The sequence below is a fragment of the Macaca mulatta genome, chromosome 6 (genome assembly GCF_049350105.2).
Source record: "Macaca mulatta isolate MMU2019108-1 chromosome 6, T2T-MMU8v2.0, whole genome shotgun sequence".
Lineage (NCBI taxonomy): Eukaryota > Metazoa > Chordata > Mammalia > Primates > Cercopithecidae > Macaca > Macaca mulatta.
Genome location: NC_133411.1, coordinates 1,252,134 through 1,272,296, shown reverse-complemented (window position 1 = coordinate 1,272,296; position 20,163 = coordinate 1,252,134). Strand labels below are relative to the sequence as shown.

Here is a 20,163-nt window from a genome sequence, read left to right as displayed (position 1 = left end):
GGGGGAGATGGAGGGAGACCCCCCAGGACAGGCAGAGGGAGGAGGGGGAGATGGAGGAGACCCCCAGGACAGAGGGAGGAGGGGGAGATGGAGGGAGACCCCCCAGGACAGGCAGAGGGAGGAGGGGGAGATGGAGGGAGACCCCCAGGACAGAGGGAGGAGGGGGAGATGGAGGGAGACCCCCAGGACAGGCAGAGGGAGGAGGGGGAGATGGAGGGAGACCCCCCAGGACAGGCAGAGGGAGGAGGGGGAGATGGAGGAGACCCCCAGGACAGAGGGAGGAGGGGGAGATGGAGGGAGACCCCCCAGGACAGGCAGAGGGAGGAGGGGGAGATGGAGGGAGACCCCCCAGGACAGGCAGAGGGAGAGGGGGAGATGGAGGAGACCCCCAGGACAGAGGGAGGAGGGGGAGATGGAGGGAGACCCCCCAGGACAGGCAGAGGGAGGAGGGGGAGATGGAGGGAGACCCCCAGGACAGAGGGAGGAGGGGGAGATGGAGGGAGACCCCCAGGACAGAGGGCACAGAGACAGCCCGGACTGGCTGGTGGCTGCAGCTCTGCCTGACTCCACTTGCCTGGTGTGGGGTTCCTGCTCCCACCCCAGGGCTTGGACCAGCTGGGCCCTGGCCAACGCCTGGGAGCTGGGGTCAGTAGTGGGGAGGCCGGGAGCGAGCACGCCGCCTCACGTCCCTGCCGCACGTCCTTGTCTGGAGGCTCCCGTGAGGGCGAGCGCATGGATCTGAAGGCCAGGGGAGCTTGTCAGCAGACGGGACGGCTGGGGATGCTTCCAGCCCCGCTGCACGCCTCTCCATGCTACCGGCTTTCACCCGCACATTCATTGCAGTAACAGTTGTTGATAAAATAATAAGGATTTATATAAAAATGTGCAAGTTTTGAAGAGTTTATATGCAACAAAACAGAGAAATGTTTTATCTGAGCGTGCGCCCCTTAAACTGTCAGGCCCAGAAGAGCACCAGAGTGAGGCAGCAGCGCTGTCCGTGCCCCCGAGCTAAGCAATCATTTTGCTGGCACCCCCCGAGTTAAGTAATCATTTTGCTGGCACCCCCGAGCTAAGCAATCATTTCAGAGCCGCTGCTATATGGACCGCAGATTCTGCAGTGTGTCCACCAAGGGCCATCAGTAACCCCAGCCACGCTGCACACTGGACACCACAACTCACACCCTGTCATCCAGCAGCGCGTGGTCAACCCACCAATGCCATTTCTGTGACCCAGAGAATCATGAAAAGCCAGCTCTGTCGTCACCCCTCCTGACTCGTCCTCTTTTCTTTAAAACCTCGAGCCTCTCCGTGGCCTCCAGAGCCACTTCCTGAGGTCACCTGGAGGTTGTTTCCCGGCTGCCGTCCTCAGCCTCAGCCCAGACCCTCTCTACCTGTGCAGTTTCACCTCGGCTCCTCGGCCACCGTGTGCACACGCACGTGGAGAAAGCATCCGGAAGATGATACACCCAGCCATTCGCACCGGTCACATCAGAAGACACAGTGTGAAATTATTTTTCTCCTTGGCCTCCTCTGGATTAAACAAATTTTTTTCTCCACTGATCCAGTATCTCTCAGGTAAAAAATAAAATTTATTTCTTTTTACACAAGCAGCAAGGCATGCCCTATCCTGACGTAATTTCGTTCCAGATGGAAATCAGGTCAAGGCCCTAAAGACGCAGTGTGAAGGTGGGCGGGTCGCCTTGGCCAGCCTGGCCTGGAGGGGACGCTGACCAGGCCGCCTTCTTCCTGCAGCTCTGACCTGGTCATTCCCGTCCTGGAGCGATGCCAGCTCCCGGAGGCGCTCCAGCTGCCGGAGACGACCGTTCGAGGCAAGGACCAGCCTGTGCACCTCCTCATCCACTCGGTCGTACAGGCTGGTGGCAGCCTCCAGGGTGTCCCTGAGGAAGAGGAGGCAGTCCTCAGGCTCCCAGGCGGCCCCTGGAGGAATCTGCTCTTGGTGACAACCCCAGGTAAAAACCCTGCTCTTTCCGTTCCCTCATGTCAGAAGGCAACGGGAGCCCCAGGAGGAGGCCCACAGCCCAGGCGGGACACAGACGTGCTGCACACATTCTGCCAACATCCTGGCCGGCCTGGGATGCAGGCGTCTAGAGAGGACCCATAGCCTAGGCTGGACTGGCTGCGTGCAGCTGAGATACACGGGGACTGCTGGAGGTGGGCACAGCTACCCAGGCAGCACGGGTCAAGAACGAGCTCATTCTGGCGCACTCTGGCCACCTCCCACCGAGCGTCCCCAGAAGCCGGCTCCTTGATCTTTGGAGCCTGTAAATGTAGAAAAGCTCGGACCCAGGCAAAGCGTGGCTGTCAGAACGGAGGTCTGGACCCAGCACAGACAGGGCTCTCCTTGGAGCAGAGCGCTACGCCTCCTGGCTGCAGACTCCCCTGAGCAGCCGCCTTGATGGGCCAGGGCCCAGCATGGCCCCCGTGAGCGCTCACCGGCCATCTTCTGTGCCGAGTTCTTCTCTCCTCAGCCGTGCCAGGACGGTGCCCCCCTCCAGCCTGAGGGACACAAGCAGTGGGTTTTCCAGAACAAGCTTCATCATTGTCTCGTGCTGGTCAATTAACTCGGTGACTTCCTGCATGGGGTGGGGCGGAATACGCCTTTAACCCCCTCCTCCAAGGGGCAGGTCCTCCCACGTGCAACAGTGGCAGGAATGTGGAGCGTGACCCACGTTCCTGTTTCCGTAAATCAAGCTGGTGGCACCACCGTGCCCACTCCTGAAGCTGATGGTCCAGACTGTCCCAGGGAGGGTGAGCCCCAGGGTAAGACCCCTGGGAGGGAGAAGAAGGGGGCTCAAAGCTCAATTGTAGGAGGTGAACCTGCCATTTAGACCAGGGACAGACATGCAGGCCTCACCCACAGACCCTGGGACCCTCGGCCTGGCGGCTGGGCTGTCAAGAGCCCTGTGGTCAGCCCGCCTCTGTCTTGTTGGAGTGACTCATTCCTGGCAGCCGCTGCTGCTCACGCCGCTGCACATCGTCAAGTGCAGTGACACGGTTTTCCTTCTGGGTACGGTGGAACGTTTTTGGTGACAAAGGGGAGGAAATGGCCTTTTGTGAATTGAGAGGGAATTTAAGAGTTCAAGCCTAAACAGGATAATGAAAAAGGATTTGAAAATCTCTGCTACAGATGACGGTGAACCAAATATTTATTTTCATGTTTGGCTAAACCTTTCTGCCCCCACCTACCTGTCACACGAAGTGAACTTACCTGCCAGTGTGGGGACTTACCTGGGCTGTACTTGGGGTTCTGTGGGTGTTCAGGGAGCAGAATGAATTCTGTAGAAAAGTGATGGCTTCTTCGCAGTTTCCAGCGAAGTGTTCCAGCCTCTGGCGTGAGTTGAGAGGGAGGAGATTATAAGGACCCGATCTGTCAGATGCTAAAGTAAGCAGCTGTGAGTTCCAGTTCCTGCATTTAAACCCATCTCGGGTTGGGAAGCTTCCATGTGTGAAGGTCCCTGAGATCTACAGACACTTCTGGGGCAGCAGTGCCCTTCCCACCCAGGCTTGGCATCTCAGATGCACCACGGTGTGGTTGTGGAGACACCAAGACCTGAATGGTGACTGTAATAAGCATGAGATCAGGGATGGTGATGTCTTTTCAAATTTGAGTAAAAACGTCCACATGAGAGAAAGTACCCAGAGACCGTGGCATGTGCAGCAGCTGCGGGCTGAACCCACCTGACGGAAGCAGATCCAGTCACCATGGCTGTAGGGAAAGGAGCCGTCGAGGTCTGTGGTCAGCTGGCAGCTGTCGACAAATTTGTGCAGGGCCTTCAGGGAGCTCACGACCTCACACTGCCAAGAAGAGGCACTCGTTGGTCATGGCTCCAGATGCATCTCTTGGGGGAAAACCCTGTAAATGGCTCATTCCTGGGTTCGGAGGACGGAGAGGCTGGCTCAGGGAGTATCGCCCCTGCTTTGCTGGAGGCACTGATAACAGCACCTGTCTGGGTGCAGTAATGAAAGTGAGAAGACGGGAAAGCAGGGAGCAAAGAGGAATGAAGGAAAGGCCCTGGTGAAGAAAAACCAAAAAAAAAAAAAAAAAAAAAAGGTGGGGAGAAAGAAGAAGGAAAAGGGAATGAATGAGTCAAGGCTGTTCTCCTGGTGCGGCAGAGGTGGGCCTTCTCAGATAAAACCCACAAACTCTGGACAAAATATAAGGACAGTTTCCTGAAAGCCCCAGCAGCCGAGACAAGTCAGGCTTATTGTGGGGGCAACTAACGCTTGCAGGGGGGGCCAGCAGGGGCGAGTTCCCGCTGTGCTCCGTCCTCAGGGCCGCTGCCAGCAGGAAGTGGCTGAGCTCCAACAGAAAACAGGCATCCTTTTGACAGCAGGTGGCTTTGTAAACAAAACAAAACAAAAAAAAAAAAAAAGAAAGAAAAAGAAAAAGAAAGGAAAGGAAAGGGGCTGGGCATGGTGGCTCACGCCTGTAATCCCAGCACTTTGCGGGGCTGAGGCGGGTGGATAACAAGGTCAGGAGATTGAGAATATCCTGGCCAACATGGTGAAACCCCATCTCTACTAAAAATGCAAAAATTAGCTGGGCATGGTGGCATGCACCTGTGGTCCCAGCTACTCGGGAGGCTGAGGCAGGAGAATCGCTTGAACCCAGGAGGTGGAGGTTGCGGTGAGCCAAGATCATGCCACTGCACTCCAGCCTGGCAACACAGAACAAGACTCTGTCTCAAAAAAAAAAAAAAAAAAAAAAAAAAGGAAAAGAGAGGGGCATCTGGCTGGTGTGGAGGCTCACACCTGTGATCCCAGCACTTTGGGAGGCCAAGACAGGCGGATCACTTGAGCCCAAGAGTTCAAGACTGGCCTGTGCAATAGGACAAAACTCCCATTTCTACAAAACAAACTACAAACATTAGCAGAGCGTGCTAGCGCACACCTGTAGACCCAGCTACTCAGGAGGCTGAGGTGCAAGGATCACCTGAGCCTGGGGAGGTCAAGGCTGCAAGTAGCCGTGATCACACCACTGCAATTCAGTCTCAGCAATGGAGCTCGATTTTATTTAAAAACATAAATAAAATATAAAAACAATAAGAAAATGGGCATCTTTCTAGCCTGAAGAAAGAAGAGACAGAGGATGGGGTGGCCACACCCCTGGAAAGTGAAAGTAGATTCCCAGAAGGGGGCAGCTGTGGAAGAAGCCCCGTCGTGTGTGTGTAAACTCTGCCCAAGTTTCTGGCTGACCCTGAACTGTGCATGCATGGGGAGGACTCAGAGAATTAAACTGAACGCACTGTGGGTGACAGAGCTTCTGGTTTGAGTCTAACCATGTTACGTGCACATCAGAGTAACACTGTGAGTCTATTACAGAATCCAGTCTCCCCAACAGAATATTTACAATGTCTGGAATTACGTGACACATCAAGAATCAGAAACATAGGATCTATTCTCCAGGGAAAGACAATCAGCAGAGGCCAACCCAGAGATGACCCAGATGCTGGATTATTAGACAAGGATTTCAAAGCAGCCATTAAAACCATGCTCAATGAGGTAAAGGAAAAATGCCTGCAATTTATGAAAGGAGAGGAAAAGTCAGGAAAGATGTAGAAAATATATTTTAAAATCCACTGGAAATCTTACAGCTGAAAAATACAATATTTGAACTAAAACATTCACTGGGAGAATGTATTAGTCTGTTTTCACACTGCTATAAAGATACTACCTGACACTGGGTAATTTATAAAGGAAAGAGGTTTAATTGACTCACAATTCGGCATGGCTGAGGAGGCCTTAGGAAACTTACAATCATGGCAGAAGGCAAAGGAGAAGCAAGACACGTCTTCCATGGCACAGGTGAGAGAGACAGAGTAAGGAAGGGCCACACTTTAAAACCATCAGCTCTCATGAGAAATCCTCACTATCAGAACAGCATCTGCCCCCACGATCCAGTCACCTCCCAGCAGGTCCCTCCCTCCACACGTGGGTATTAAAATTTGATAGGAGATTTGGGTGAGGACACAGAGCCAAGCCACATTAGTGAGCTTAACAGCTGAAAAGATGACAGAGTAAGGAACCAGTGACCCTAAGGACAGGATCAATAGAACAACCTGATCTGAAGACTAGAGAGGAAAAAAGTTAAAAAAAGACAGATTCTTAGAGATCTGTGGGACAATATTAGTATATGCAATTGAAGTACTAGAAAGAGAGAAGAGAGAGAATAAAGCAGGAAAAAAAATTTTAAGAACTAGGCCAGGTACTGTGGCTCATGCCTACAATCCCAGAGCTTTGGGAGGCCAAGGTGGGAGGCCAGCCTGGGCAACATAGCAAGACCCTGTCTCTTTAAAAAAAAAAAGTAGCTTGGTGTGGAGGTGCACACCTTCAGTCCCAGTTACTCAGGAGGCTGAGGTGGGAGAATCACTTGAGCCCAGGAGTTGGAGATTACAGTAAGCTCTGATTGCACAACCACACTCCAGCCTGGGTGACAGAGCTAGATGCTGTCTCACGAAAGGAAAAAAAAAAAAAGAAAGAAAGAATGGCTAAAAAGGTCCTAAATGTGGTGATAGACATGAATTCACAAATTTAAGAGTTTGAGCCAAAACAGGATAATGAAGAAAACCAAGCCCGCTCGCATTGCAGTCAATTTGCTGAAAAGAAAGGAAGTACCTTGGAAACAGCCAAAGGAAAATTAACACACTTCATAGAGATGAACAGTGATCTGAATTATGATGAACTTTTCTTCTAAAATTACGGAGGCCAGAGGGCAACAGAGCAACATCTTTAAAGTGCTGAGGGGAAAAGCAAAACTCCTCTCAAACCAGAATTCTAGATGTAACAAAAATATCTTTTCAGAATGAGGCCAAATGAAGATGTTTTCCGATAAAAGAGAACGATACAAAGAAAGAGAAGGAAAGAAAATACATGAGGTGGAGAAGAAAGGTCACATTTTTAAGTTTTTCATGGCATACTCTGCAGGGCTCCTGCGAGAACTTACGGGGTAGGAAGGAGGTTTCCAGGCTCCCACATGGATGCAATTAGAACTTATCTAAATTCTTTCATGTGTTTAATCTCATCTAGGTGCCTTAATGTTTAATTTTATCTATCACTCCGGATCCCACAGTCTAAACCATTACCTGAATTATTGCATCCTTGTCAGGCCTAAATGCAGATTCTTTATCTATCAACAGCAAGATACTATGAATTATAGGAGATGTGTTGTTCTGAAATAAATAAGAAATAAATATTACTGATTAGCTTTCTAATTTTTAACTTCATTAATAGAATTGCCCAATTTTGATTGGTACTAATTCTGTCATAGTTTCCCAGCGTACCTACAGTGCATAAAACATAGTTGACTTTGCCCTGAAATGTAAATTATTTGCTCTTATGAATTTTAATGTAATCAGGTTTATCGAGGTATAATTTACATACAATAAAATTCACCCTTTTCAGTGAATAGTTCTGTAAGTTTTGACGAAAGCATAGTCATGTAATCATCACCACCATCAAGACAAAGAACTATTAAGCAACCCCAAAATTCTCTTGTGCCTCTTTGTAGTCAAGCCCTCCCCTATGCCCAGCCCCTGGCAACCGCTGATCTGCTTTCGTCTCCACCGACTTGCCTCTTCTAGACATAAACAGACTAAGGCAGGAGTGGCCTCTCTCACTTAGTGCTGTGCGTTAGGAACTCGTCCCTGTTGTGGAGACTAAGGGTGTGTTCCTCTGTTTTGCTGAGCAGTATTCCACGGTATGCCTCACCACAATCTGTTCATCCATTCACCGGCTGAAGGATAACTGGGTTGTTTCCAGTTTTTCGCAATCATGGGTAAAGTCACTATAAATATTGTGTGAACACAAGTTTTCATTTATCTTGGATAAATATCTAGGAGTGGGATTTCTGGCTCATGTGATAAGTACGTGTTTTCCAGAGTGGCTGTACAATTTTGCATTTCCATCAGCAGTACCAAGCATTTGTTATTGTTAAGCTTTGTTGCTGTTTTTGTGTGTTTCATTTTGGTTTTCAGTTGCATTTCCCCAGTGATTAATGATGTTCGGCAAATTTTCATGTGCTTCTTTGCCATCTGTGTATCATCTTCAGTGAAGAGCACTGAAATCCTTTCCCATATTTTATTGGGTTGTTTTCTTATTACTGAGTTTTGAGATTGTATATATTCTATAGACAAGTCCTTTATCGGTTGTGTGTATATTTTCAATTGTTTCATTGTGGTGAAACACTATTATCATCATTTTTCAGTGTACAGTTCAGTAGTCTTAGATACATTCATAATGTCGTGCAACCACCACCACCGTTCGTCTCCATAACTTTTCATCTTGTAAAACCAAAACCCTGCACCCGTTAAAGAAAAACTGTTCATTACCCTCTGCCCCTGGCACCAGGCGACCACCATTTTACTTTCTGTCTCTGGGATCTGGGCTACTCTGAGTACTCTTAGAAGTGGAATGTTTGTCTTTTTGTGATTGGCTTATTTCACTCAGCATGTCCTCAAGATTCATACATGCTGCAGCATATGTCAGAATTTCCTTCCTTTTTAAGGTTGGATAATATTCCGTTGTAAGGATAGGCCACATTTTGCTTATCTATTCATCTGTTTATGGGTACTAAGGTTGCTTCTGTGTTTTAGATGTTATGAATAATGCTGCTATGAACATAGTTGTATAAATACCTCTTTGAAACTCTGCTTTCAATTTCTTGGGTATATACCCAGACACAGCATTGCTGGATCATATGGTAATCCTATGTTTACCTTTTTGAGGATTGCCAAACTATTTTCCACAATGAGTCACTATTTACTGTTCCCACCAACAGTGCACAAGGGTTCCAATTTCTCCGTATCTTTGCCAACACTTGTTGTTTTTTTACAATAGCCAACCTAACGCATGGGGAAGTGGTATTTAATTGAGGTTTTGATTTGAATTTCTCTAATCATTAATGACATTGAGCACCTTTTCATGTGCTCATTAGCCATGTATATATCTTCTCTGGAGAAATGTCTATTCAAGCCTTTTGTTCATTTTTGAATTGGGCAGTTTGGTTTTCGTTGTTGTTGAATTTTAGGAGTTCTCTATATATTCCGGATATTAACCTCCTACCAGATACATAATTTGCCAAAATTTCCCCCCATTCTGTGGGTTGCCTTTTTACTCTGTCGATAGTGTCTTCTTATTTACTTGTTTTGAGACGGGGTCTCTCTCTGTCATCCATACTGGAGTGCAGTGGCATGCTCATGGCTCACTGCAGCCTTGATCTCCTTGGCTCAAGTGATCCTCCCACCTCAGCCCCTTAAGTAGCTGGGACTACAAACATGCACCACCATGCTCAGCTAATTTTCTTTTTCATAGCGACAGAGTCTCACTATATTGCCCAGGCTGGTCCTGAACTCCTGGGCTCAAGTGATCCTCCTGCCTCAGCCTCCCAAAGTGCTGGGATTACAGGAATGAGCCACCACACCTGGCTGGTAGTGTTGATACACAACATTTTTTAATTTTTGAAAAGTCTGATTTGTCTTTTTTTTCTTTTGTTGGTGGTTCCTCTGATGTTATATCTAATATATCACTGCCAAATCCAATGTTAGAAAGTTTCTGCCCTATGTTGTCTTCTAAACATTTTTTAGTTTTAGGCCTTACAGTTAGGTCTTTGATCCATTTGAGTTAATTTTTTATATGGTGTTTAGGTAAGGGTCCAACTTCATTCTTTTGCATGTGGATATCTAGTTTTTTAAGCACCATTTGTTAAAAAAGACTGTCTTTTCTCCATTGAATGGTCTTGGTACCCTTTTCAAAAATCATTTATGTATATGATTGTTAGTTTCATGGCTTTCTATTCTATTCAATTGTTCTATATGTCTGTTTTTAATGCCAGTGCCATACTTTTTTGATTACTGTTGCTTTGTAGTAAGTTCTGAAATCAAGAACTGTGAGTCTTCCAGCTTTGTTTTTATTTTTTATAATTGTTTTGGCTAGTTGGAGTCCTTTGAGATTCCCTATGAATTTCAGGATAGGTTTTTCTATTTTGGCAAAAAACGTCAGTGGAATTTTGATAGGGATTGCACTGTATCTATACATCACTTTGTGTAGTATTGATATTTCAATACAATATTAAGTCTTCCAATCCTTGAACATGAGATATCTTTCTATTTACATCTTCTTTAATTTCTTTCAGCTGTCTTGTAGTTTTCAGTGAAAAAGTCTTTCACTTCTTTGGTTAATTCCTAAGTACTTTCTTCTTTTTGATGCTATTGTAAATGAACTGTTTCCTTAATTTCCTTTTCAGATTGCTCACTGTTAAGTGTATAGAAGTGTGACTGATTTTTGTGTGTTGACTTTGTATCCTGCTACTTTGCTGAATTAACTTATTTTATTTCTTTCTTTTTTGTGGAACTGTTAGGATTTTCTGCATACAAGATCACATCATCTGGGAATAGAGATAATTTTACTTCTTCCTTTCCAGTTTGGATGCCTCTTCCCCCCCACCCCTTTTTCTTGTCCAATTGCTCTAGCTAGAACTTCCAGTAATATGTTGAATAGAAGTGGGCATTATTGCCTTATTCCTGATTTTAGATGAGAAGATTTCAGTTTTTTGCCATTGAGTATGATATTTCCTGTAGATTTTTCATATGACCTTTATTATGTTGAGGTAATTTCCTTCTATTTCTAGTTTATTGAGTGCTTTCATCATTAAAGATGTTGAATTTTGTCAAGTGCTTTTTTTGGCATCAATTGAGATGATTATGTGTTTTTCCCCCTTCATTCTGTTTGTGTGGTATATTACACTGATCAGTTTTCATGTGTTGAACCATCCTTGCATTCCAGGAACAAATTGTACTCGGTCAGGGTGTATAATCCTTTCAACCTGCTACTGAATTTGATTTGCTATTATTTTGTTGATGATTTTTGCATCAACTTTCATAAGGGATATTGCTCTGCAGTGTTCTTTACTTTTAGTGTCTTTGGTTGGCTTTAGTATCACGGTCATGCTGGCATCATAGAATGAGTTAGGACGTATTTCCTACGTGAATTTCTTTTGAAAAAGTCAATAAGGAACTTACATGCTTGTAAAATATTTTATGGAAACTGAGTTTTGGCACTTCACACTATGTCTACCTTGTGTTAGAGAAGTTAACTGAGCTTTAGAGCAATGCATTGTGAACCTTTTTTGGTGAATGCTAGTAATAAACATATATATTCTTTTTTCCACCCTGATGTCACTACCTTAGGTTTGCTAAGCAGGTATGGGCTCTTCCAGATTCCTCTTGTGCCCAGGTTACCTCTGGGTCAGCTTTGTTTCCTCCCCTAGAATCTGTTCCTTGACTGCCATTTCTTTGTCTAGGTGAAGCACAGACCACTGTCCAGGTGCCCAACCAGGGACAGCTCATGCTCATGCTGTGGTGCAGGGCCTCATGTTCCTTTCTTGGAGGCCTTGAGAATCTCTCAGAACCTCTCTGATCAATGCCTCCCCTGGCCCTGGGCCTCCCTGAGGCTTTCCTGACACTGTCTGTGCACTGGGGACTCCTGTCTAGCCTAGCTGGTGCAACCCAACTCGTGGCACTCCCTGTCTGGACCTCAGCCTGTGCTCTCTCTTCCCAGTGACCCCTTCCTGACCTCGGGGAGTCACCTCAGCCCCTTGCCCAGCCCAAGGTCCCTGTCACTTGCTCCCAGGCCAGCCGATTTCTGCTGGCCCAGCCACCCTGCCAGGCAGTTCTGGAGGATGCCACCACGGGGCCCAACCTGAGTGGATCCCACTCTGTAAGGGGGGTCATGACTGAGCCTGTCTCCTCCAAGTATTAGGTAGGACACTGAGATTTTCTAAGAAGAGCCATGTACTGCGAAAGTAAGAAGAAATCACAGGCAGGACTGACAGTAAGGAGGGAGACAAGAGGCAGGTTCACTCTAAGGCGAGGGGAGGCAGGCTCCATGCAAGAGGGGAAGTGTGGGGGAGAGAAGTGGTGGCAGCAGGGTGGAGAGAGAAGAGGGGAGACTGTGGCGGGGGGTAGGAAGGAGGACTGCAGGGTTAGAGAAGAGGAGGGAGGACTGCAGGGTGGGGGGAGAGGATGGGGGGCCGCAGGGTCAGGGGACACAAGGGAGGACTGTGGGGGAGGAGAAGAGGGGGGAGATGAGGGAGGACTCAAGAGTTAGGGAAGAGGAAGGAGGACTGCAGGGTGGGGGGAGAGGAGGGAGGACTATGGGGGAGGAAGGAGGACTGCAGGGGAAAGAGGAGGGAGGACTTTAGGTTAGGGAAGAGGAGGGAGGTCCACAGTGGGGACAGGAGGGAGGACTGTGTGGGGGGGAGGAGAGAGGATCACAGGGGTGAATAGAAGGGAGGGCTGCAGGGTTAGGGAAGAGGAGGGAGGACCATGGTGGGGAGAGGAGGGAGGGTTACAGTGTGTGAGAGAGTGGGAACCACCATGGGGGTAGAGAAAAGGGGGATCATGGAGGGGGAGAGGATGGAGGACCACGGGGGGGAGGACGGAGGGTCACAGGGTGTGGGAGAGGAGGGAGGGCTGCAGGGTGGGAGAAGAGGAGGAACGACTGTGGGGGTGGAGAGGAGGGAGGACTGTGGGGGTGGAGAGGAGGGAGGACTGTGGGGGGTGGAGAGGAGGGATGACTGTGGAGAGGGAAAGACAGGAGTACCATGGGAAGGAAGAGGAGGGAGGGCTGCAGAATGGGGGAGAGGAGGGAGGACTGCCAGTGGGGAGAAGAGGGAGGCCCATGGAGGGGGAGAGGAAGGAGGACTCCACAGTGGAGTGAGTTCTGCCAGCACTGTCCCTGACTGACATCTTTCCTGGCACAACCTGCCACCTGGTGTCCCTAAACTTGAGTTTCCTCAGTGAGTATAGGAGCCTCTGCCTCCATCTTCAGCAGGGACAGCAACAGCGTAATGGGTTTAGCTTCGTGGAGTGCAGGTGGGGCATGGGAGAGGGCACCCCGGGTTCTGTCCCTGTCCCCTCCCTGTCCCTGTCCCCTCCCTGTCCCTGTCCCTGGACACCCCGTCCCTGGTCTCTCCCCGTCTCTGGGCCCCATCTGTCCCTGCTCAGGCAGTGACATCTTCCCATCCGCAGTGCTTCCCATCTCCTCTGGATGTTGCTTATGGTTCAATGCAGGGCCCCTAGGCCATGCATGGTGGCTCATGCCTGCGATCCCAGCACTCTAGGCAGCTAAGGTGGGTGGATCACTTGAGTCCAGGAATTCAAGACCAGCCTGGGCAACATGGCAAAACCCCATCTCTAGTAAACATATAAAAAATTAGCTGGGCATGGTGGCACATGCCTGTGGTCCTAGCTACTCTGGAGGCTGAGGCAGGAGCATGGCTTGAGCCTGGGAGTTTGAGGCTACAGGGTCCTGTAGCAATAGCACTGACCCTGTCTGGGGCTGCCAGGTTCGTCCCCACCCTGGTTCATCCTTGCAGTGAGCCATGGCTGCCCCTTCCTCCTCTGTCCTTTGTCTGAAGGACAATGCCATGCCCTGCATCCTGGAGGGGCATAGCAGGGGCAGCCATACTGGGCAGGGATGGGGCTGTGCTGTCCTCCTGGGACAGGTGCCCCCCACCTGGGCCTGGCTGGCTTTGCTTTTTAGGTTTGCAGTTGCCCCCAGCATGGAGCTTCCCCAAGTCCCCAGTGGATGGGCCAAGCCCACCTTATCCAGTGTTGTCTGTGTTCTGGCCCCGGAGAGCAAGAGCTGGACCCATTGGGAAGACCCCAAGAAGGAGGGGGCTCTGCACAGGGGCCTGTCTTGAATCTTCACACTAAGCCTATGGACTGGCTACTCCAGAACCACGATGTGGGCGGCCCCAGTGGCACACGGCCCCGAGATGCTCTGCACACCCAAGGGACGTGACAACCCTGCCATACCTGCAATCCCGCGAGGGCCTGGGAGACGGCAGGGGCGGCTGGACTCCTGCGTGCGTCCACCAGGACAACCAGACCCAGGTCCCGGACCTCCTTCCTGGGGACGGAAAGACAGCTGGTCTTAACCACCGAAGGTGAAATCTCTTACAAAAACGAGTTTCTCCACCTCCGAGACTAGTTGTTACTGGTTTCCTTTCAGCTCTAGAAGTTAGGGGTTCTCTATACACATCAGCCTTCCACTTCCTGAAGGTGCAGGCCCATCGGCTGGAGGCACCACCGTCGTTCCTCTTGCTAACCCGCCAGTGACGTCAGACAGTCTCGGCCGTGGGGCTGCGGCTACTTTCCCCTAAACGCCCACCCATGCTCCTGGATGGACGAAATGGGCCCTGCTCCATCAAGGGGGCAAGGGCTTCAGGGTCTTCTTGCCTTCGTGTATTTGTCTGGGCTTTAACGTAAGCACAGAAGGTGATTCTGATGATTCTGACGGGATGTGGACGGCCTGTTCCCAAGACGGAAGCTTGAGATCAGTCATGAGGGTCTTTACTCTCCAGAGCCAAGCTAAGACTGTTAGAACATCTTTTAAAACTAAAAATACCATCACGTGGTTTTGAAAACTCCAATTTAAAAGTTTTGTGTCTGTGATTGTGACTGGAAACTTCACTTCAAAATTTAATAGGAGAAAAGAGTAGATTGGGTGAGCTGATATATTCATTTTACAAAATTTTAGGGTTCGGCTGGTCTGAAGGGAGTGAGTTGTCTCATTTGATTGCTCACGCAGTTACAGATCAAACACCTTGTTCTACTCTTCCCCCCTTCTCACTACTACACTTGACTAGTCTTAAAAAATACATAGCCTGGGCCGGGCGCGGTGACTCACGCCTGTAATCCCAGCACTTTGGGAGGCCGAGGTGGGTGGATCACCAGGTCAGATCGAGACCATCCTGGCTAACACAGTGAAACCCCGCATCTACTAAAAATACAAAAAATTAGCCAGACGTGGTGACGGGCGCCTGTAGTCCCAGCTACTCAGGAGGGTAAGGCAGAAGAATGGCATGAACCCGGGAGGTGGAGCTTGCGGTGAGCTGAGATTGCGCCACTGCACCCAGCCTGGGCAACAGAGCAAGACTCCGTCTCAAAAAAAAAAAACAAAAAACAAAAAACAACTATATATATAGCCTGGCGCTATGGCTACCTGGGAGGCTGAGGCGGGAGCAGGATTTCTTTAGCCCAGGAGGTTGAGGCTACAGTGAGCTGTGATTGCATCACTGTGCTCTAGCCTGGGCGACAGCAAGACCCTGTCTAAAAAAAAATAAAAATAAAAATAAATTTTGTGTGTGTGTGTGTGTGTGTGTTCTCCGAGAAACTTCTTCAGCTCTAATTCCAGGATGAATTCCCATTCTAATTAAGCTGTGTGTCTGGACGCTGATCTTACAGCACTCATGTAGCCAAGGACACAACAGAACCCTGACTCAAAGCCGGCAGAAGCTGCACGTCACACGGATGGCTGAGTCCTGGTCAAAAGAGTGAGTGTGCCCTCCCCGCCCCGTAGCCAGGTGTGTTTAATTGTGGGTGTCACTGGGAAGGATGTGTACAGAAGACAAGAAATGGTGTGTAGAAATGAAGGCTGGAAGCACAGGGGTGCTGACTGTTTTGAAAGATGAGGTTAGGAGAGGCAGAGTCTGGTCATGGAAGCTGGCACCTCCCTGTGCCCCCCACTTTGCCACACACATGCAGCTGGGGTCCCACGGGTCTGCAGGGTGGGGCCTGGCCCCCCGTCCTACCTGGGGATGCTATGGAAGTACAGCAACAGTTCGGTCAGCTCGGCGCAGGACAAGTGTTCCCTGGTCCAGAGCGGGCTCCTGGTGCGGACCTGCACCACCGCTCTGCCCTGACGGTCTCGGGTCCCTGTGGAGACAGAGACAGGGCAGCTGCCAAGGGTTTCACTCCTACGAGGTGATGAGCTGGGTCTGTGCTGTTGGCTTAGATGTGAGATCGGCCCTGACAGGAGAGCCTGGTGTGTGCTCACCTGGGCAAGCGGCAGCCCATGCTCACCTGGGAGGGTGATGACCCCGGACTGCAGCAGCTCCTGGTTGACGTCCAGCACCCGCTTGGGCACCTGGCTGGGGAAGTCCCCTGTGCCCGGCGGCCACCCTTCTTGCTCAGGGCGTGGCTGCTGGGCAGGCGCATCGGAAAGCCCGCTGGGGTTGTGGCAATGGAAGCTGCCGCCGTCTGTGCTGACGTAGGCTGAGGACGCAAGAACGTCTGGACAAAGGAAAGAGGCTGTGTCAAAGATGAAGGTTTCCTGCGCATTGAAGGCAGCTGCTCTGCTCAGCTTGCTACGCACCACGGGACAGAAACACGCATGAAAATAGGTGGTTCCATGAGAACTTGTCCCAGTTCACGTGGGAAGTGAAAGCGTGTTCCACTGCACAGGGCACGCGGCGTCATCACAGATAGAGACGGATTCTCCAGCTCACAGACAGCTCCCTACCTGCACACCCCTCAGGAAGAACGGGTCATCTCATCCCTGCTCACCTGCTCAAAGTGCAGCGTGTGTGACTGCATGCGGTGTGTGATTGCGTGTGCGTGCGTGGTATGTGTAACTCTGGCACGTGTGATTGTGTGAGGCATGTGACTGGTGTGTTACTGTGTGTGGTATGTGGAACTCTGGTGTGTGACTGTGTGTCAATCTGGAGAGTGTGATCATGCGAGGCATGTGACTGTGTGTGGTGTGTATGTGCGTGTATCATGTGAGGCATGTGACTGCGTGTGATGTGACTGCATGTGTGATATGGGTAACTCTGGAGCGTGTGATCGTGTGAGGCATGTGACTGCATGTGGTGTGTGATTGCGTGTGCATGTGTGTGGTATGTGGAACTCGAGCGTGTGATCGTGTGAGGCATGTGACTGTGTGGTGTGTGATTGCGTGTGCATGTGTGTGGTATGTGGAGCTCGAGCATGTGATAGTGTGAGGCATGTGACTGTGTGTGGTGTGTGATTGCGTGTGCATGTGTGTGGTATGTGGAGCTCGAGCGTGTGATAGTGTGAGGCATGTGACTGTGTGGTGTGTATGACTGTGTGCATGTATCGTGAGGCATGTGACTGTGGTGTGACTGTGTGCGTGCATTGTGTGAGGCATGTGACTGCATGTGGTGTGTGATTGCATGTGCATGTGTGTGGTATGTGGAACTCGAGCGTGTGATCGTGTGAGGCATGTGACTGTGTGTGGTGTGTGACTGCGTGTGCATGTGTGTGGTATGTGGAACTCGAGCGTGTGATCGTGTGAGGCATGTGACTGTGTGTGGTTGTTACGGTGTGTGTGTGACTGCGAGGGGTGCTGCACGATTGTGTGTCTTCTCTGCCCAGTACAAATGGAAGAAAATCAATACAAAGGAGAGGTGAGGGGCTGGAAACCACAGGGAGGGGCTGGGACTTCTCACTTCAGCTGAAGTGCAGTGAGGTCACAGAAAACTTCCAGGAAGCGCTGCCCCAAGCGAGTGCTTCTGTTACAAAACAGCTCTTTCTGCAGTGGGTCCCGTGTGTACGGCACTCTGGGAACGTCAGAAGTTCCAGGCACAGCAGCCTGACTTCGAAGGCGAAAGGCCCTCGTGAGGTGGCTGGAACAGGCCGGGCCACACTTCTGTCTCTAACGGCCGTGGTGCCTCCGATCCCCTGGTTAGGCCAGGCGGGTAGAGGGTGGGCGGCCAGGCGGCTGTCTCCAGGCACCGCAGCGGGCGGCCCACGGAGAGGAGGGCTCAGCCCGTCCATTTCGCGAGGTTGGGTGGCCCCGCTCGCTGGAGCCCACATCAGTATGTTCACGTTTTCCTTGTTTCCAACATCACTGGTTGTGTTACTCACAGGCTATTTCTTTACTCAAAACAAAAACAAAAACAAAACAAAAACAAAAACCAAAAGAAAAACAAAAGAAAATATTTGAAATATTTGATTTAAGAAATATGTTGTCATTCTTTTCTTACTTGATGCCCTGCGAACAGTCTTTAAATCGTCCCATTTTCTCTCCTAACCCTTGGAAACTGTGAATGTGGCCTCCAGTTGGAAACTGAGTCTGGGGATCTGGATGTGAGGTGGTCCTGGGTTTAGAGGGGCCCCAAATCCAGCGATGGATGCCCAAGAGCAAGGAGAGGGAGATTCGAGTCAGAGGCAAAGGGGAGGACGGTCAGAGTGCTGCAGCAATAGCCCAGGACACCTGGAGTCCCGGAAGCCGGAAGAGGCGGGACGGGTGCCCCTGGACCTCAGAGCGGGGACACTCTGCCCACAGCTTGATGTTGGACTTCTGGTCTCCAGAACGTGAGCCCAACACGAATGTGGAGACTGGCTTCTTGTGGATCAAGTGACCAAACAAAACTGTGACAGGGTGGGAGGGGGACAGTGCAGGGGGAGGCTGTGGGGGTGTGTAGGGGAGGAGTGGGGGTGTGCGGGGGAGGTTGTGGGGTGTGGGGGAGGGGCGGGGTGTGTGGGGGAGGTTGAGGGGGTGTGCAGGGGAGGGGCGGAGTGTGCAGAGGAGGGGTGGAGTGTGCAGGGGAGGTTGGGGGTGTGCGGGGGAGGTTGTGGGGTGTGCGGGGGAGGTTGTGGGGTGTGCAGGGGAGGTTGTGGGGTGTGCAGGGGAGGGGGTATGGAGCATTTACCTTCCTCTTTGATGCAGCCGGGACCCTCTACTGGGACACAGTTTGGGGTCCCCACAGCTGGTCCTCCTAGGTGGCCCCCAGGCCTGGCACCGGCTGAGTGGTGGGAGGTGTGGCAGGCTGCAGCCTGGGCCCCTCCGGAGCTTCTGGGCGCCCTTTCCCGGGACCGAGACCTCCTGGGAAGGGTCCGCCCCGTGGCTCCTGGACCTGCCCGGCTGGGCGTGTGCCTCTCCTTCTCTAGACTCGGGGTCTGCTGGGGGTCTCCCCAGGGACCAGAGGTTTCCTCCTGAGTCCCACTGGCTGCTGTCCCAGTCCCCGGGTCCCTGCTGGCTCCAGCCAGGGAGCTGCAGGCCGGGCCCCCGAGGGCCTCCTCAGAGCTGCCCAGGGGCATGGGGTTCCGCAGGGCCTCCATGTACGACTCCCTGAACCAGCGTCTAGGTGGCACACAACTGGAGTCCCCTGGTGGCCGCCTCCTGCTGCTCGGGATGTCCAGGTCTGTGTGGAAGGTGAGGGTCTTGGGGCCTTCCTCCTGGTCCAGCTTCTGCTCCGATCCCCCGCAGTTCTCAGGGGGCATCCGTGGGCCCTGCTCTGAGGAGCTGACCTTTTCGAAGTCCCTGTCTGAGCTTCCAGACAGGGTCTGGGGCCTTCCCAGCTCGGCTCTTTCTGGGTAAGGAAGGTGCCTGAGCTGGTCGCTGCCCACATGCCCTCGGCGGCAGGGTGGGGTCAGCGTGTCGGGGGAAGGGGTGCTTCCCTGGAAATGGGGGCCTGCCATGGCTTGGGTGGGGGCTGGGGCCTCTGAGGGGCTGCTGGGCAGCTGCTCGGGACCTGTGCAGCTGGAGCAGCTCTGCAGGATGGCTCCAGGGCTGGGGACAAAGACAGGGTTAGTGATGTCGCTCCAGGGGGCTCGGTGGACAGCCAAGCCTGAGGTCAGCAAGCAGGTGCGCAGGGGAACGTGGCTCCGTTCCTGGTTCACCCACTCCAGGAATGCCCCCGTGAAGACACAGCCGTACATGGCCTCAGGGATGGTGACTTCCTCTATGCCCCTTCCCAGCCGGGACAGGCATTTCAAGACCAGTCTAGCTGACTGCTTCCCCGCCGATGTGACCTGCAGGTAGAAGTCCCCGGGCTGGAGCCGGACTCCGTGCAGGGACGCCAGCTGCACCACCACCTTCTCATGGGCACACAGCGGCCAACCTGGGTGCAGGAAGACCAGACCCCTGTACCTGGCCTGAGACAAGAGAGAAAGGAGGTTAGTGGTGGGCACGGCCACGGCCTGGGCTCCTCCGTGCCCTGGGTCTCCACCTCTCAGGGGAAGGTCAGTGACTGAGCTCCCACAGGGAAGGCGTCTCACGGGGACTGGGATGCACTGTCCCTTGGAACATAAAACAGGTCATTAGGACTAGAAAAATCATGGGCTTCTCTTTGGTTCAAGGGTCAGTTATAAAAGCAATTGTATAGTTCTACCTGGAGGCTGGGGGTAGGTGGGCAGGACAGGGGAGAGGAGGCTGCTCGAGGGTCACAGCCAGAGCCCACCAGGCGCTCTGAAGGGTGAGTTGTCCCTCAGAGTGGTTCCAGCCTGGGCAAGGGGCCAGGCGTCCACACTTGCCCCTGCCAGCCCTGGTCAGGACCACCCTAAGGGGGGGCTCCCTCCTCTGCACTTCCGGTGTTCCCTGCGGCTCCCGGCCGCT

The 20,163-nt window shown here is 51.5% G+C and overlaps 1 protein-coding gene across 1 annotated transcript in view; it reads right to left on the bottom strand.

The window, feature by feature from the left end:
• PLEKHG4B (pleckstrin homology and RhoGEF domain containing G4B) overlaps nt 1-20,163 on the bottom strand; it is a 74,777-nt gene that overhangs the window by 23,305 nt on the left and 31,309 nt on the right. The window contains exons 7-15 of the mRNA XM_078004534.1: nt 18,479-19,703; nt 15,885-16,094; nt 15,614-15,737; nt 13,836-13,929; nt 7,104-7,190; nt 3,700-3,816; nt 3,250-3,348; nt 2,455-2,594; nt 1,760-1,898 (exon numbers count right to left, since the gene is read on the bottom strand). Of these exons, the coding sequence (XP_077860660.1) occupies nt 1,760-1,898; nt 2,455-2,594; nt 3,250-3,348; nt 3,700-3,816; nt 7,104-7,190; nt 13,836-13,929; nt 15,614-15,737; nt 15,885-16,094; nt 18,479-19,703 (2,235 nt within the window). The remainder of the gene's footprint in view (nt 1-1,759; nt 1,899-2,454; nt 2,595-3,249; nt 3,349-3,699; nt 3,817-7,103; nt 7,191-13,835; nt 13,930-15,613; nt 15,738-15,884; nt 16,095-18,478; nt 19,704-20,163) is intronic.